Source organism: Haliotis asinina, chromosome 9, assembly GCF_037392515.1.
Source record: "Haliotis asinina isolate JCU_RB_2024 chromosome 9, JCU_Hal_asi_v2, whole genome shotgun sequence".
Classification (NCBI taxonomy): domain Eukaryota; kingdom Metazoa; phylum Mollusca; class Gastropoda; order Lepetellida; family Haliotidae; genus Haliotis; species Haliotis asinina.
In genome coordinates, this window is record NC_090288.1 from 62,940,266 (window position 1) to 62,952,989 (window position 12,724).

The 12,724-nt window shown below is 40.5% G+C and overlaps 1 protein-coding gene across 2 annotated transcripts in view; it reads right to left on the bottom strand.

Annotated features, from left to right (window-relative positions):
* The window catches only part of LOC137296089 (protein rolling stone-like), a 355,451-nt gene extending 353,223 nt beyond the window's left edge, over nucleotides 1-2,228 (bottom strand). The window contains exon 1 of one of the 2 annotated variants that reach the window (XM_067827755.1): nucleotides 1,810-2,009. In XM_067827755.1, the coding sequence (XP_067683856.1) occupies nucleotides 1,810-1,890 (81 nt within the window). In that variant the 5' untranslated portion in view covers nucleotides 1,891-2,009. Of the gene's footprint in view, nucleotides 1-1,809 lie in introns of both variants that reach the window. The other variant, XM_067827757.1, reaches the window with a different exon arrangement.
* Between the last annotated feature and the right edge of the window lie 10,496 nt (nucleotides 2,229-12,724).

Genomic DNA, 12,724 nt, shown 5'->3' on the forward strand with positions numbered 1-12,724 from the left:
CGCAGGTAGAGGAAGGCTTCACGACAGAAGGAACAGGCATTCACGGCTCGACTTCCATACACAAGGTTTTCCGCAGGTAGAGGAAGGCCTCACGACAGACAGAACAGTCATTCACGGCTCGACTTCCATACACAAGGTTTTCCGAAGGTAGAGGAAGGCCTCACGACAGACGGAACAGTCATTCACGGCTCGACTTCCATACACAAGGTTTTCCGCAGGTAGAGGAAGGCTTCACGACAGACGGAACAGTCGTTTTGATTTTTGCAAGGATTTGGGTTATGTTTCAACTTGTGACAGAGACGTATATTAAGCACGGAAGGCATTACCATAAATATCTGAGCACTGAAATATTCCCGCTTGAGACAAAATATGCTTCACGATATATCAATTAGTCATTTATAAGGCTTGATGCAAGAAATGACACATACCACGTGAATTCTTTACAGAAACTGACGCATTTACACAGCATGGAATGCTTAATTCTACCACCTTCAGAGGAATGTTTTCACTTTGATGTATTGCTTGTACAGTATGTTCAGTCTGCAGCAGATACAGTATCTATGTAGATGTGTCTTGTACACAGAACTACTGTCTTCGCTCACATTTGGCATACCACACATATGACCATGCGTTACTAAACACTCTCTGGCAGTACGAAAGCCTTGACATTCTTCAGAGAACTTCACGATACCTACTTATCACTGACATTAGTTATACTGAGAATTCAGAACCTAGATTTTGAATGTTTTAAAGCATTTTGCCCCTACTTTATCGTACGCCAGTGAGACACAGCTGAGGAGTTGTTTGTAGTTACCAAAATTTGTAACGGTTACATAGACAAACAGTTAGTTACCGAATGAGATTTAGAGTAAACAAATGTTCTTGCGTTATTAGAATGTTGCCAAGAAAAGGCAACGCCAACAAATGTGTGTGCCTCGTGATTCTTCTTCAAGAATCATACTGTACATGTATCAGAAACATCATATTATCACAGCATAACACTGTGGTGATCGCATTGTGGTTACAAAGTGCTAGGTGTAGTTAGAAGTCGTTGGTATAAATATATGCCAGGTATTTGTAAAAAGGTGACGCGATTGCTCCAGTTTTCCCATTTCTACCGACACCTCGAATTCCATAAAGAGTTAAAGACGATATTATTAAGTAATTCTTTTCTTCCCTCTGATCAAGGATCAGAATGTTTTGTGTTGAGAAACTGGGACTGCACGGCAAGCATGTGTACAATTTATTCAAGAACTTCGACCCAGTGATATTTCCTTTAGAGGATTTGGGACAGTGGAGTAGCCTCGGAGTAAAATCATGTCGACATCCGGGTTTTGATTCTCCCCCCACATGGGTACAGTTTGTGAAATCCATTTCTGGTGACCCCAACCTTGATATTGCTTGAATGTTGCTAAAACAAGACATAACCATACTCACACACTCACACATTTACTGGATTTGCACACACGCTAGGAACATGACAAGTCCAGATTCCTTTTCAACGTTCAGTGAACGACTGTAATAGTAAAACAAGAAGAAGGGCATGCCTTATGTTATTATTTAACACGTGCTTTTAAAAAATCAAAATAAAACCTTGGGGATCCTGGGTAAGGATTTGCTCCAAGAGACATATGCTTTACGTGGAAGCTGACTTGAGTGATTCCACTGGATTGCCCTAGTCAGTCGCGAATATGTAACAACAAACACCACGTAGCTAGATATAATATTGCGGAGTGCAACGGTAAAAAGTATCCAAGCAAATCAGCTGAGATAATGCTCACAAAGAGCGATATTTAACTGAATGCCTACCTGAGATGTGACAAATCTTTGAGGTTCATTGTGGTTCAGTTCAAAGTTGCAGGTACGGAATTCACTTCTAATACCCATCATAATTTAAACATCCATGTAGGGCACATCAGTATTCCGGATCCCAGAATTCCAGAGAATGTCAGTGAAGCACCATTTGATTTAACAAAGAATGGTTCACCACTTTTATCAAATGCCTTATAAAAGATGACAGTCTTTAAAAAAACATGAAACTACCGGTTATCACTGAAAGTTCATGCACGATAGATCTAAAACACGATTATTAAACAGAAATAAACATTAACCCAGAGTCAAAGAAACATCCACACATCCAATATCCATTTCAACGACGAGTTGTACGCTGAGTGCGCTATTTCATTCACGAGCGGCCAATGTCACGTATACGCTGCCTCCAATCCTGTGGCGCTGTGAGATGCTGGCACCATTTATATACTCCCAGAGACTGAGTTCTGGAGAAGGCTCCGAACAGAAGCACTCGGTGGCAGTTAGGCTGCAGAAGAAAATGTTGTGAAAAGATTGATGATGCAGAGTAGTATGAGAGCGAGAGAGATGGGAAATGAGACGACTCTCGGTTTTGTCATGTTCTTGTCGTGTTGTAATGATGCATGACAAACCCGTACTTTGTTACAGGTTCCGAAACATCCGAAGGCGTTTATTCCGTGTATAATATACGGTGTTTTAGGTGAACAGTTACATTTGTATGTGTTTATGATGATTGAGACCGAATCAATCAGTGTTTAACCATCTATTGTGTTTGGGTTTTGTTTGTTTGTTTGTTTGTTTTTGTTGAGCCATCATTAGAAACGTGTGTATGCTCGGAAGTTGATGCATGCGTTTAAAAGCAAACGGTTCAAGCTCATCCTTACTTCATACTTAAGCGTAGCTGTAAATTATCTGATGTACGACGTTGAACCACACAACGTCCGTTCACTGCATCTATTGTAGACAGGCGATATGGAGTGACATGGGGATCGCGTTCAAGATCATTGTACTTACTTAACGACATGCATGCACGTGCGTGTGTGTGGCTTCTCCTAATCCTGTCAGCTTCAAAACCCGAGATAGACTGCGGCGGCTTAATATAGGTGTCAGTGTCAGACACTTAAAATGGCAACCACTGCTTTGTGTGAACCTTACTGCTGAACCTCGGGGGTTTATAAACAAGTACTATCGTTTAGTGTCATGGAGACAAGACAGAAGTGTTGTGGGAGCCGCACAATGTTTTACAGACAGCAGGCGCGTTTGCCACATGAAGAAGAACGAGTTTCCTTCAATAGAATCCGTCACAGTTCTCGCAAAGCGTCTATCAAATCTCTACATTTTTGTTCTTATTGGTATTCACTTTTAAGCATTCCATATTGTGACGAGTTCACGTCACACCCTTGAGGTACGTCACGACACGTTTTCTTAAGTTTATATTTGTCATATTCAACAGCCAATCTAACACTAGCTGAAACCGACTAAAAAGAACTTGAGAAACTGATAATCCACATCAAACATATTCCATCAGAATGAATTCGTGTGATTATTCTTTGATTAAAAATTAGTTCAACAATATTCAAGCTGTAAGACAAGATATTATGAATGCTAACTTAATTCTTCTACATGTCTCTAAACAACCTCGTCAGACATCTACATGAGATCTGTTCTTATGCTTGAACACCAACTTCTGTATGCCTGTCAAACACCTTCATAATCAAGCTCTTGCGGGGAAAAAAGTTCAAAACTAAAATGCCTAACAAAACGCTAGTTATATGTATCATATAGTACTCATATGACCAACTCAAGAGGGAAGTTTCTGTTGAGTATAATTAATCCTGACACTGGTATTTCGGTACAGTTTTGCTTGCATTGTCTCAAATTTATATATTTGGAATTCCGCGCCAATGTGATTTGCCAGTCTGCTACATCTGTGATCGAATCACGGGTGTATTTTCCTCAAAGAATTCCTTCCTATCACAAACATGTCGCTTACATCAACCGATCAGTAAACGATGATATGTCACCCTGTTCAAGGCGCAGTTCCTGTGTGTGTTACACATCACGCGATGCCCTCTGGGATGGATATATCAACAAGCATGAAGTAGAGCCTGTTTACCAATCACAATGTTGGCATGCCCGATCATTTGTTCGCTGTAAACCATGTCATGAATTACAGATTACTGTTTGTCATGCAACAGAATATCCAGTATTTCTTTTCCGAAGAAATCATAACAACCTGGAAAACTGTCTGGACGAACCACTCAAAATCAATGATAACACCAGATGTTCGGAAAAATGGTAAACGTGTTGTACAGAACCAATAGAAGCCGCCATCTACATATATATAAAGAGTATTAAAAGTGTATGATTACATATGAAAAGAGCAGTACTCCTACCTGCCCTGTGACGGCGGCATGTTGACAAACCAGAATTCATAAAGAAACTAAGATTTTTCCTAAGTCGTAACTTAATTTTTTTTCTGACTTAAGTTCTTTTATGAATACCGCCCCTGGTCTGACTTCTAAAACATTTTGAAGGCTTCCATAACACTGTTGGTCACTTCGTAATGGAATAGTCTTATCCATTTAAGTGAGTGAGTGAGTGAGTTCAGTTTTACGCCGCACTCAACAATATTACAGCAATATGACGGCGGTCTGTAAATAATCGAGTCTGGACCAGACAATCCAGTGATCAACAACATGAGCATCGATCTGCGCAATTGGGAACCGATGACATGAGTCAACCAAGTCAGTGAGCCTGACCACCCGATACCGTTAGTCGCCTCTTACGACAAGAACAGTCGCCTTTTATGGCAAGCATGGGTTGCTGAAGGCCTATTCTACCCCGGGACCTTCACGGGTCCCATTTAAATCCATTCTGAAAACTTTCTGAAAATGGTGTGGGTAAATATGATATATGGCCCCTGGTATGTACTTATGAGAGGAAGCAGTGAATAACATAATTTTGTGTATGTTGTCAGAGATGTATTGGAAGTGTAATGTTTTCTTTTTGTTATAAAAATTCTCCAAACGTGAACATTTTACTCTGCTGCTACTGAATGGAAATCGTAAGAATATGTTGAGGGTGGCAAGGAATGTTCTGATTAAATAATCTCTATGGGTTACACAAAGTACGCAGTCTAGACTTCCAGTTGTCCGACTTCCATTTTGTGGAAGTCGCGATGGCTGAGAGGGTCCGGCGGCTGACTTTGTGTGCTGGCGATTAGGTGCCTGACCTTGAGGGTGCGGTTCGAATCCCGAATAGGACTCAACCAAAATAGTACTAGAATTTGTACTAAGAAAGTGTTATCCCAAATATGAAATATGTTACATTTCCTTTGGATTAGGCCCATAAAACCCTTAGGGATACCTGGCTTTGTGATTTTTCAAAAATGCAAAAGAATCATTTGTATCACACAATTGTTGCCTTTTTGGCTCTAATAGGATTGACAAGATTCAGATTCATACTAACCTTGTTTCCTAAATGTTGCGGTTGCATTCCAAACCCTAATAACCAAGTGGTCCTGTTATTGTATCTTTGTTTTGGCATTCAATTGGCCATTAGAGGTACGTGGTCTGGCTCCTTGGAACATACACGTTCTGACACTGGATAATGTAGAAGTCACAAGGTTGAGCTGGGGGTCTCCATAACGCCCACGGAGGGTGGCACTAGACTAAGACATCAGTTAGAAGACCAACTTCAGCTAACATACCGCTTGAGCCAAAATGTGAAAGAGCCGGATGTGCACTCTAATGAGTCTCAGGAAACGTGTCTTTGAGGACTATGAGCATCTGTGGTTGTTCATCACGACTCCATGTACGTGTGCGTGGGAGACATTAAGCTGGAGAGGCATTACAACGTCTCGTGCTCCTAGACATATTCGATCACAGATATCGAGTAGCATGTACCCAGTGCATCAGGCGGTAGTGAATGTTTGATGGAATCACAACAGACATGAACCTTCTCTGAGGTCAAGTGTGCGCATTTGTGTACGTGATTTCAGCAGGGGTTGGTTAAAATATCAAGACCAAGCAGTTATTGTATCCACATTGATGTGATATTAATGTACGAGTACGTGCCCTTCCCTGTTCTGGCAACGTGACTATCAGTATGAATAACGGTTATGCTACAAATCATCGCTTAGGTTTAGAAATTGAAGCATTATAGGATATATATCGCTCAGTGGAGATCTGTCTGATTGGCTGGCAGATTGATAAGGTCTTCAGTTGCATTATTACTCGAAGCATGGGGTCTATAAACATATACTCTACTTCCGCCCTCACGTTTCATTATCTATTTAACAGGCATTTGTTTGACAAAAAATTGCATAAATGTAAACCAGTCAGCGAAATAAACGTTTTACATATGGTGTCAGTCAGGAGTTGGTTTTCCATATCGGTTCATCTCCGATGATGTTACTGATGCAGGGGTTTAAATAGGAAAGCAAAACAGAAACTGTTTTTACGGAATTGACGAGCGCATGTAGTGCTTACCATCGTTTATTTTGTATTTCCGTTGATATTGCCTATTATTACTCGCCCGTTGAAGATACTGCAGTGTAATATTTTCACTTCAATATTACACTAGTGTAATACCGCTTGACGTATGACGTCAAAATGGTTCAAAGTTGTGACGTCACAATGCTAATGTTGACGTCCCGATTTTACTAGACCTTGCTCGACTTGAAAGCTGAGAGTCCTCACACTATAGGCAATTTCGCCGCAGTTTCTGTCAATTTATGTTGGCGAGTAATAAACAGAATACTAAACTCGCTTCCGTGAAATACCATTTTCATTAAACTCGTTAAAGATTTAGTATCAAACTCGCTTTCGCTCGTCTGATACCAAATCATTAACTCGTTTAATATAAATGGTATAACACGGAAGGTCGTTTAGTATCCTCTATTTATTCATCTTGCACATATGATATTTGAATACGGCTTTATTACCAGCTCATGACGCTGGACCGCGCCTTGCACATTTTGCCGTAGAGACTCTTCTTGTTCGGTAACTGTTGCAGTAGTGTTTGACATACAACTTGAAAGTCAAACATGGAAGAACATACACCATTATTTTGATGACTGATGGTGACTGACATCGGTGGTGCTGTTACACTATATCCATCAGACACAATCGGATACAATCAGGGGCGGATACAGCTATTTTGAGAAAGAGAGTACTATTGAGGGTGAAGTGCACACTTCATTTCCATATGAGTTTCAATTGTCATATAACATAATTTCAAATTTGCGCACCCCTGCGCGCACCCCTGCACACACCCCACCCCCACCCTCCCGTCTGGATAGGCCTGTGCAAGGGTAATAATTTACAGTTTGCAAAGAATGAACATACATTGGGATCTTTGTTTGAGTGTCATTCTACAAGTTGGTGGTATAGAGTTGGAAAGGGTTGAAGAATCTATACCGACACCTCGCTATTGTGAAAATAAAGAAGTTCATCTTCCATCAAGGTTTGTTATCTCTGCTGAAGGATATACTCTTCCAGGTCCCTGCCATACATTGACTTTAAGGGTTCAATTCAAACATTCAGTATTTTTCTTATCTATTTCAGCGATAACCGAGTGCTGTTACTCTCTGGCACTGACGAGTTTGTACTATGTGAACAACAACCACCACAGAGAGTACTGCTGCAGATGTCAAGTCGACTTATGGTGATGCAGCGACAGCCTGACCCAGACGGTGCAACATACAGGTGTAGTGGCAACAGGCAGCTGCATCTTCATCAGGGTATGAATTCCGGTTTCAGAAACCACGGATAATGACAGAGTGAAAACAGTCCATGTTACATTCGCAAGATGACCTCTAACTGTGGCTGTGAGGTCTATGTCTAGCCTCATTCATTTTAAAATGTTCACTTATTATAGACTATGTTACTTGTACGCTAATGCAAACAGAAACAAGCATGGAACTCCATGTAAACATATAGAGACAAAACAAACAGAGGAAGCAGCAAAGCAAAAGGAGTTATTTATCAAGTGCAGATCAACACGCTTTTTTGCGTTTTTGAAAGAAAAGCAAACTTCAAGACACTCGTATGCGAATATAATAAAACGAAAGAAATACAGATATAACTGATATATATTCGGCTTGTATATAACCGGTAATTACCAGCTGTGTAATATGATTTGCACACACGATGTGAGAACTTTACCGCATAAACCATAAAACTCATGCTGTAAACACTTTAATTCCGTTTCCCATCTGTGTTGTCTCCTCTCTGACTGTCAGTCCAGATACGCAGTGATCATAATCGACTTACAAAACAAGTATTGGTTGTCAATATCTATATTTTCTGCATTAGAGTATAAAGAAATGTTAGGTGTTTACATGCAAGCGGTTGTCCATCTGTGGCAGGTCACCTGACGCTCCTGGAATTTACCTTGTATCTGACGAAATGGATCCGAAATATGGGTGACGTGATCAATATTTCATGGTGCATTATGATGTGGACAAGGATGGTGTTATAAATGTACTCTGCCCTTCCATTCTGAATTCTTCGTATAAGGAAATGAAAATGTGTTGACTATTTCACAGGGTGAACAATACGGAATAATAGTCTACCAAGTCCACATAAATGTTTATGAATGGAAAGTACCATTTTTCTTCGAATTCAGCGTTTATTTAATTATAATTCAATAATTAGACTTAATCTGACAAAATGTGAATTACATCTGTAACTTTTCATCGTCCTTTTTATCAAAGCCGTCTTTAACTGATGAAGGCCTGCGACTCGGGCAGTTTCGTGAGTAACGCTTGTGATGACTGTGACATGTAACAGAACGAGCGACCTGATTTTCGTGAATCAGAATCAACTATTCATCGGTGTCGTGGTCATTGTTAGCACACGCTTAACTAAAGCTATGCGATATATTTTCTATCTCTGAAGTGGATAACACCTGCCAGTGGTAGCTTGAGTGTTTGTTATATGTGTTAACCGGTTGTTTCTAATTGTACAAATGTATGTGGCGCTGCTCTGTCTGGAGATTGTCCAGGAATCAGTTAAAAGACATCGTGCAGGGCTGATGCAGCTGTTTCCGCCATGGCAGGGTTCGTTCTCTCTGCAAACTCTCTAAACATCATATTTTCAGTATCGCACAATTTCTTCGGGGAATGATTTGTATAGAGTCCGTTTTCGCGTGATCAGTATGAGACGGGTATTGTACTCTAGTGGTCTTTGGTTTAATACTGGGACTCAGGGAAGAATTGATACCTACCATTATGTATTTAGCGTTAACGCCAGTCAGTTTCGATAATTTATAGAAGCCCATTCAATTCCCCGTAAAAAGCAAAACGTAGTACAAAATATAGATGGGACACTGAAAATGAGTGAAAACACAAGGTGGTCGTGGAAACGAAAAGAAAGCCAAAAATAATGTTATGAAAATATTCCACCGTATGTTTTCTTGTGTTATTTAGGAATGCTTAGACAATACACGTGCGTGCTCAAAAGACAAAATAATGGTGATACCTATATGAAAGGTTGACCCAAATCAGTGGTGTCATTAGGTTCTAGGTCATAAATACATATAGCGGTAGCACCGCCAATTTTCAACTACCATAAAGAAATGATAAAAGTTGTGTCCATCGACAGTACGCGAGGATCCAGCGGTGTTCGCGATGGTGGGGAGACTACTACCAGACATAATGAATGGCTGTCACAAGTGACTATATATAACTACTTGGAAGAGAATAACTATGTGGAAATAATCTCTGGTGATCTGACTTATTTACTTAGCACTGAGACATGATATCTGAACAGAAAATATGTTTCACCATAGTCGTATCCAAAAATGCATCCAGGTACACAAAACAAAGCTTAGAACACCAATGTGTTGAAGGAAGGCATAAATGTAGTTCCCATAACGAGAGAGCACAGATTAAGAACGAAGAGCTTCATGACAGGTGGGTTCAGGCATCCATCAGGTTATGTCAGCCAACCACTGGTTGTACAGGTAAGCGTACCATACCAATACGGCCGTCATTGTTGTTCTGAAAACAACTGCCTAGCATATGCTCATATTGACTGAACACTGAATATACACGCATGTACCTCAGTAGAAGAGAAACACCTCCTGGAGCTAATCATACGTATTCGGCTTTCATTTGCCATGCTGTAATGTGTTAGGTGAAACTCGTGGGTCTGATGTCTGCATAGACTATTATCTAGTCGCTGAAATGAACATATTTTACAGAAAAAAACTCATAGCAAAGTATAAGATATAATGAAAAGTAACTGTCAGATGTTCAAGTATTTACAGTAACTGGTGTCCATTTCCCTCCAATGGTTCCGCTGAAACAGGAGTGTTCACAGTCTTGACATCTACAGGATTCCACCATCACAAATTACAGTATCAGTCTAGATCTAAGGACGACAGTGTGTGTGTGCGTGTGTGTGTGTGTGTGTGTGTGTGTGCGTGCGCGCGCGCGCGCGCGTGTGTGTGTGTGCGTGTGTGTGTGTGTCTGCCTTCGTGAGCGTGTTTGTGTGTGAGTGTGGTTACATCGAAGATGAATTTCTTCACTAATTTGGGGGAACCAAATGCAAACCTTGTGCACATGAACTGCATGAGGATCATGCATTTTATTGCTGTGCATGTGCAGATATCGTGCATATGAACAATTGCGTCTTGATGTATATTTGTGTGAAGAATTCGCATTTTTTGTAAAGTCTAGTTTAGAACAGTTGACTAAAGTGGCTGCAATTACACTAGTGAGTATAAACGTTTGACGGGTAGTGTAGTCAGCCATTATTCTTCCTTTGAACCTTAGTGACACCTAACTTAAAACACAAAAGGCGACGGTAGAGTGTGTATATAGGGAGTAATTTCTTCTTGTACGCCGCTGTCTCCTTCGTATATATTAAACGTGGCAAGTCAATTGTGATATACTGAGAGAAACAAATAAAGAATGCGAGGAAAATGCTAGCGTTCCTTTAATACTTTCCAGTTTCCACCACCAGCTTTGAATAGTGTTGTGGCGATGAAAATTGGAAAATGTTAAAGGAACGCTTGAATTTTCCTCTGACCGTATATTTATTTCTCTCGGTGTATTGTTGTATGGTGGTTATTGTTGTTGATGTGATAATTTAATCTTCATTCCATTCGATGAACATGAACGTTAGATCAATGTCATCACGTTTCATCATTATTTTAGCCGTGAAATTATAGTATACCTATTTTGAGAATGTTTCCTCCTCTCCTGTATTTCCCTATCGTGTGTATCATGCATCTTGTAAACCAAGTAAAGGATCACAGAGTGCAGCTGTATACTGACACATGATACAGTCATGCAGTGTCGGTTACACCCATACTCCATTTTCATCTAGTGACGCTTTCACCACCACTATCTACAGTTCGACGGTAATGACCTGTGTATGCTGAAAGAGTTCAAGAAAATGAGTCTTTTTCTGCCCATTATCAATTTTACTTACATTTCACAGATTGGAAAGTGCAATGGGGTTTCACGATCTTTTCAAGAATCATTCACACACATAGCACGTGTGTGGTTGCGGCTTTAGAGTGCTAGCGCGCTAGGATACCATACAGTTGCTTCTATACCATACATTTATCACACACAATACAAATCATGTTGTCACCCTTATACTCATCAAGTAACGTCCATATTGACAGAACAAGGGGTCAAAACAGGTACTGTATCGACAGCACACTGACTGCATCACTGACAAATTAAAACTTGGTTGTAGCCATGTCAATGGAGCTGACACGTGAATGTTGAGTGAGTGAGTTTAGTTTTTCAATAAACTAAATTGTGCAATATTGCAGCTACATGGCGGCGATCTGTAAATAATCAAGTCTGGGCCAGGCAATCCAGTGATCAACAACATGAGCATCGATCCGCGCAATGAGGAACCGATGACGACATGATCCCTTTAGTCGCTTCTTACGACAAACAGAGTCTGTCTTTTGTGGCAAGCATGGTCTGCTGAGGATCTACTCCACGGGTCTGAAAGTGTTGAATAGTGTACAAACGTCTCTGAGTGAATGTCCTACCTGTACATTTGTTTGTGATATAGCCCTTAAACATACTTCTACGGAACCCAAGAAAATATAAACAAACTATCACATACATTTCTACAACAAGGCAATGTAAACTGTCAACATTCATAGTAGGACCTACATCTGATTGTCACCAGGCGATCTACACCCGGAGCAGCACAGTGGAGAGGTAGGCACAGCTTGTTTCTAGTGAACGGAGCACCAAGGGGAACTAGATGATGGTGAAATACGTTTGTGTATGAAGATGAGTGCGGACAGGGAGTTCCGATAACTTATAGCTTGTCTTCTCACGTGTGGTATATCAGTGAGTGAGTGAGTGAGTGAGTGAGTGAGTTTAGTTTTACGCCGTTTTAAGCAATATTCCAGATCCAGAAATATCACGGCGGGGGACACCAGAAACACATTGTACTTATGTGGGGAATCGAACCAGGGTCTTCGGCGTGACGAAGTGGCTTTAGCTACTAGGCTACCCCACCGCTCCTGTGGTATATGATGAACACATCTCAAGTTTCATTTGTAAAATAAGAAATTTATCCACTGTTTGAACGTAAGTGCTGAAATCTTAAAGCTTACATGCAAAGCAAAAACACAACTTTGCAGATTCAGATACCTTTCTGTATGGACCTACAGTAACAAATTATCAAATTCAGCTGCAAATTCAGCTCATAAAACTGAAAAAAATCAATAGTAAAACTCGCATGAAATCGGCGGTAAAACGATCCACTAGATAGATATAGGATATTTATATAGCGCACATATCTACGCACTAGTGCTTGCTCAACTAGCTGGTATTTTTCCCTCGATCACTGGATGTCAATCTCAACAGCACATCGTATTTCAATCTCAACTCCCAGGGGAGTATACAACTCTTGCTGCCACTTCG